At 46.5% G+C, this 6,226-nt stretch overlaps 1 protein-coding gene across 1 annotated transcript; it reads left to right on the top strand.

Moving 5' to 3' along the window:
- The first annotated feature begins 1,195 nt into the window (after positions 1-1,195).
- On the top strand, positions 1,196-2,906 carry LOC123404350 (1-aminocyclopropane-1-carboxylate oxidase-like). The gene is made up of 3 exons (XM_045098271.1): positions 1,196-1,434; positions 1,561-1,790; positions 2,101-2,906. Exons 1-3 carry the CDS (start codon positions 1,300-1,302, stop codon positions 2,732-2,734), a joined length of 999 nt encoding a protein of 332 aa, XP_044954206.1. The 5' UTR covers positions 1,196-1,299; the 3' UTR covers positions 2,735-2,906.
- Positions 2,907-6,226: the final 3,320 nt, after the last annotated feature.

Here is a 6,226-nt window from a genome sequence, read left to right as displayed (position 1 = left end):
TTCAGGGTGGGGCCGATGCGGAATTCAATCAACAACGCCCACCTCATCATCTACGTAAGATTCGGTAGAAAATATACGTAAGTCTAGCAAAGCTCGTGGCGTGGGTCAGGTGCGCAGCGCCTAATCTGGTCATTATCAACTTGTAAAGTACCAAGGCACAACTTCATCCGTACGTCATAGGTTAGGCACTATAGAATACTCTTATGATGTTGGAGTAGTTGCTAACGTAGACCATCAGCCTACCATATTATAGATAGATAGATACCCAACTAGAACTATACTTATCATACGGTAGCGTCTCCATCAGGGCATATTGATTAGCAAGAAGCGATATTCTTGGAGACAACTTATAACTATGTGTGCGTCGATCAGGTAGCCTATACGAAGTTGCGGCGCGCACGCTGATCCGACTAGCTAACTCGGGCCTATTTCGGTTGCCTTGGTCCCGACTTGTACGTCCAGACAGCTTTGTTCCATATTCCATGCTGACCAAAGTAGTTATAACTAATTAAGCTGTGTCGTAATCTCGTACGTCCCGGCTAGGTCATAGCCTTCTCTCTGTCTTGGGGATGGGCTCTGGGATGCATATGCTCTTGGACGAACAATACATTTAAAGTAAATAGCAAATACAAATTTAAAATGTTGTTACTGTAACAAGCCTGCTTTATAATTTTCGTGCAAAACGAGATAGCAGTGCTCCGTTCATGAAAAAAACAAAATTTAAGTGTAAGATTTAATGTATTTGTTTTTCTTTGTTTGGCTAGGTCTCAGTCGAGTGAAACTTAACCAAGTCTCAATCAAGTGTTATTTACCAAGTCTCAAACAAGTGCTATAACAAATACTTCCTCCGTCCCAAAAATAACTGTCTCAAGCTTAGTACAACTTTATACTAGAGCTAGTACAAAGTTAAGACACTTATTTTGAAACGAAGGGAGTAGAAAAGAAGTAGAAAAAACTTAAATGTATTTCTTTACATAAATCTTCATGTAAGATCTCACGAATATAGTATTGACTAACACTCAAGCCTCAGTCTATTGAAATTTAGCAAAAATAATAATAAAGTTAAACAGGTCAAAATATTTAAGTTTTCTTCCTTTAAAAATACTTAACATTTTTTTTTTGATTCGGAGAAGGATATATGCTCTCGAAAGCCGAACTTGATTTCCGTCTCTCGCGCGTCTATAAATTGGGCCCTCCATACCGGCCTCAGAGCGCACACACATTCTCTGCTTCTGCTAACCAGCAGCAGCACAAACACACATACAGATTGCGTGAGTTAGAGTGATCAGATCGAGAGCGATGGCAATTCCAGCTAATGCTGCCGCCACCTCGTTGAGCTTCCCGGTGATCCACATGGAGAAGCTGGAGACAGAGGAGAGGGGAGCGGCCATGGAGGTCATCCGCGACGCCTGCGAGAACTGGGGCTTCTTCGAGGTGCCACTGCCACACGCCCACACACACACACATAGAATTCTCCTTTAGCAGAATTATAGTAGATTGATTTTGTCGAAAGCAGGCATAAGTAAGATTCTTGACAAGATTAACTGACCTTGCGAACAGCTGCTGAACCATGGCATCTCGCACGAGCTGATGGACGAGGTGGAGCGGGTGAGCAAGGCGCACTACGCGGCGTGCCGGGAGGAGCAGTTCAAGGAGTTCGCGGCACGGACGCTGGAGGCCGGCGAGAAGGGCGCCGACGTGAAGGACGTGGACTGGGAGAGCACCTTCTTCGTCCGCCACCTCCCCGCCTCCAACCTCGCCGACCTGCCCAACCTCGACCACCACTACAGGTACGCAACGCCTGATTACTTAATTAATGAACTACTGCTACTTAATTAGTAACTAACTAATAATAACATAAGAGACCAGCTTCGGCAGGAATGGACTAAAAATATATCCAGCAGATATAGTAGTGCTGCCAGGATTTCACCAGGAGATAAGATTGCTTGCTCACATCGAAATCCAAATTCTTTTCTAAAAGAAACATCAGAATCCTGATTACGTCTAGTAGTAACCAACACGACTGGAATCGCCTTTTTTAGCAAGTGACACTTGTTTGTCTCGTAACAAAAGCTGCCTTTTTCGTGTCGTCGTTTGCAGGCAAGTGATGAAGGAGTTCGCGTCCGAGATCGAGAAGCTTGCGGAAAAGGTGCTGGACCTGCTGTGCGAGAACCTCGGCCTGGAGGAGGGCTACCTGAAGCGGGCCTTCACCGGCTCCAATGGCCCGACGTTCGGCACCAAGGTGAGCAGCTACCCGCCGTGCCCGCGCCCCGACCTGGTGGACGGCCTCCGCGCGCACACCGACGCCGGCGGCGTCATCCTGCTGTTCCAGGATGATCAGGTCAGCGGGCTCCAGCTCCTGAAAGACGGGGCATGGGTGGACGTGCCGCCCATGCGTCACGCCGTCGTCGTCAACATCGGCGACCAGCTGGAGGTGATCACCAACGGGCGGTACAAGAGCGTCATGCACCGCGTGCTCACCCGCCCTGACGGCAACCGCATGTCCGTCGCCTCATTCTACAACCCCGGCGCCGACGCCGTCATATTCCCGGCCCCAGCGCTTATGGGTGCTGCCGAAGCCGCTGGGAAGAACGAGGGCGAGGAGGGCACCGCCGAGTACCCGAGCTTCGTGTTCGAGGACTACATGAACCTGTACTTGCGCCACAAGTTCGAGGCCAAGGAGCCGCGCTTCGAGGCCATGAAGGTGGATGCCGCGCCCATCGCCACCGTGTGAGCCCGTACGCGCTCGGACCCGGACAAGAGTATTTCTAGCCGTGTGTTTTCTTTTCTTGTGGGAGTGACATGCATCCGGCCGGTTAACTTTATTGCTTCTTAAAATCATGGACTATGTTACTCAACGAACCGTTTGATGGATGACCATGGCAAAACGAATGCTTTCCGCAGCAGTTTATATGTCAGCGGTATGGCAACGTATTGTCAATTTTCGAAACAAAAAATTTGATGGCCATATAATTTGCCATATGTTTTCGAAGGAATTGTCATGTGTGTTTGAAGAGCTTGCCATAACAAACGCTTGCAGATGCCATGCTAGCCAGGAAATGCTCACTGGCTATTGTGGTCGAAGGGCATCTGCTACCCAGCAAATGCTCACTAGCTATTGTTGTCGAAAATCATTACATCGTTTACTACTAAATGAAGAATCTCTCATCGCCCTGGTTACATGAAATCTTGTTGTTAAATGATGTTTTGGATAGCTCGTGAGCGACTTGGTTGGCATCCCTTTGACAGTGTTCATAAGGTATGACTACAAGCTTCACTGATAAACTGTTATGGTCTACACTAATAATTGCTGCAAAGAGAGCTTTGGCTCAGTGGTTGGCATGCGGTCGTGCAGCCTAACGATCCGAGTTTAATTTAAAAAAAAGCTTGATGTATGATGAAAACAATCATAAAAAATAATCTTGATACTCATTTAAATAAATCTAAGGGCCATGTTTATCTTGGTACTCATATAAAAATGGCCGTATGCATCCTTAGTTGGTGCACAGGCCGGGAAGTAAAAAAATCTCTCCCATTTTTAGGCCACCATCGGAGATTTTTCACTCCGTGCCTCGAGGGTGACTTAGGGGTGATCCCTCTCCTGCCACCGGCGTAGACACCTCCTCTTCCCGCCTCCCTCGCCGCTGTATCAGGCTGGCGCCGGGCAAGCCTATGGCGCAACCGAGGACTGCGGCAGCGAGGCCCTTGCTGCTCCGCCTTGCGGTGGAGAGCGATTGGATCTGGGGCGACGGTCCTTCCGGCAAGGCCCCTCCATGTTGCGGCAAGCGGGGGGGGGGGGGGGGGGAGGGGGTGGAGTGCTGTTGCTCATCTGGTCGGACGACCGATGGATCTTCGGTGGACCAGGGCCTCGCGTGGCTGCTCTGGCGGCCGGCGACGCCTGATCCAACCGCTATCCTCTGACCCTAATCGGTGTGCTTCTCTCTTGTGGGTACATGGCACTAGTAGAAAACAGGGCTATCGTTCGGCCCTGGCCAGCCCATTATTCCCGGTTCTTTAAGAACCGGGACCAATGGGGGGTATTAGACCCGGTTCGTGAGCCCAGGGGGCCGGCCGCGGCCTCGTGGGCATTGGTCCTGGTTCGTGTGGAACCATTTGTCCCGGTTCGAGCCACGAACCGGGACCAATGGTCCTCGTTGCTGGCCCACAACCATTGGTCCCGGTTCGTGGCTTGAACCGGGACAAATATAACTTGCCTACATATATCCACCGCTGCGGCATAGCACTCCACAGTGCTCTGTTTTTGTCAAGCCAGCGAGGGGAGGGCATTTGGGTGCTCTAGTTCACCTCCTATGCACATGAGGTGTTCGATGAAATGCCTGAGCCACACTAGTTAAGCTTTCTCCTCTCGAAACTCGACCTCCGAGCTCCATTTTCAACGAGATTTGTCTAGATTTAGCGGTCTGTCACGCCCCGTCCCCGCCCCGCCTTCACCGCCGTCGATCACCCGCATCGATCTCGTCGCCGGCACCACCGTGGTGAGTCTCTTGTTCTTATCTTCTTTCTGAAAGAAAAAAATTCTGACTTCAGATAGATACTTGTCGAATATTCTTACTTTTATTATTCCTTGTTATTATATAGTGCGATGGTTTTGGTATCCGCCCCCGTCGGCCCTCGTCCTGTCTATGATTCAGATGTGGTATATATTATCTTTTCATAACTATTTGGTTCATTTACTGTTTATGACAATTATGCCGACCAATGTGACATAGATTTTATTTATCTAGGAGGTTGTTGAACCAGAAATTCCAACCGACCCTATTGTCGAGAGGTTAAATTTAGTTGAAGAAGAAAACAATTACTTGAGGAAAAAATAAGAAAAATTGAGGAGGAGAAGATGATATTGGAGTTGCATGTTGCGGATGTCGTCGATGATCACAAGATCAAGATGGATGCAATGCGGTTGAAGATTAAAAATATTAGAAAATATGCTATTCATACCGAGGCTTGGTATCATTATGCAGTTGGATGAGTTGTTACGTTGGTTGCGGTTATGATCGCATTTGTTTTTGCATTGAAATGTTTTACATAATTTCAATGTATGGTTTAATTAGATGCTCTCGAGAGCTATATGTTGTTCAATGAGAACTATGTATGTACTTTGGTTTTAATGCTCTTGAGAACTATGTATGTACTTTGGTTTCAGAGTTCATTTCAAATGCTTTTCAACTTCATGGTCTTACAGCTTTGAATGGTGCATTTTGAACATAGAAAAACAAGGGAGTTCAAATAAGTTTAAAAAAAATTAAAATCCCTTTGTAACAGACGAGTTTCCGTATAAAACCCTCATACTTCGAAAGAGATTGTCCGTTTTCTACACGAAGTGCATCCAGTTTTTGCCGTAAGCCTCTCTACTTTCTTGCACATGCTATGTGGGTGAAATGATGATACCATGCCAACTTGGAACCTTTTCAGAGTTCATTTCAAATGCTTTTCAATTTCATGGTCTTATAGCTCAAAATAATCAGTAAATGCATGAAAAATAACAAATGAAGTCAGAAAGGGTTGTAAATTGATGATGTGGCTTTGAATGGTGCATTTTGAACACAGAAAAAACAAGGGGGTTCAAATAAGTTCAAAAAAATTGAAATCCCTTTGTAAGAGACGAGTTTCCGTATGAAACCCTAATACTTCGAAGGAGATTGTCTATTTTGTACACGAAGTGCATCCAGTTTTTGTCGTAAGCCTCTCTACTTTCTTGCACATGCTATGCGGGTGAAATGATGATACCATGCCAACTTGGAACCTTTTCAGAGTTCATTTCAAATGCTTTACAATTTCGTGGTCTTATAGCTCAAAATAATCAGTAAATGCATGAAAAGTAACAAATGAAGTCAGAAAGGATTGTAAATTGATGATGTGGCTTTGAATGGTGCATTTTGAACACAGAAAAACAAGGGGGTTCAAATAAGTTCAAAAAAATTGCAATCCCTTTGTAACAGACGAGTTTCCGTATGAAACCCTGATACTTCGAAGGAGATTGTTTGTTTTGTACACGAAGTGCATCTAGTTTTTGCCGTAAGCCTCTCTACTTTCTTAAAGATGAAAGATGCCAATCGTTGCCTAGCTCGGCGAACAAGTGAACCAACCGTTCCCCCCGCTCAAGGTGTCTAGCGATATCGTCGCTAATCATCCGGGGATCTTGTTGCCCGGTACCAATCCTGTAGATTACCTGCCCGATGATGCACATTTTGATTTATTGGAGGTG

Source organism: Hordeum vulgare, chromosome 6H (assembly GCF_904849725.1).
Source record: "Hordeum vulgare subsp. vulgare chromosome 6H, MorexV3_pseudomolecules_assembly, whole genome shotgun sequence".
NCBI lineage: Eukaryota > Viridiplantae > Streptophyta > Magnoliopsida > Poales > Poaceae > Hordeum > Hordeum vulgare.
This window is presented reverse-complemented; position numbering and strand designations above follow the sequence as displayed.

What these genes read in the sequence shown, in the direction of transcription:
- LOC123404350 (XM_045098271.1), top strand. Translation starts at nt 1,300, where the DNA reads ATGGCAATTCCAGCTAATGCTGCCGCCACCTCGTTGAGCTTCCCGGTG. An exon ending in AGAACTGGGGCTTCTTCGAG is followed by an intron (nt 1,435 to 1,560) that starts GTGCCACTGCCA and finishes CCTTGCGAACAG; the next exon opens with CTGCTGAACCATGGCATCTC. An exon ending in AACCTCGACCACCACTACAG is followed by an intron (nt 1,791 to 2,100) that starts GTACGCAACGCC and finishes CGTCGTTTGCAG; the next exon opens with GCAAGTGATGAAGGAGTTCG.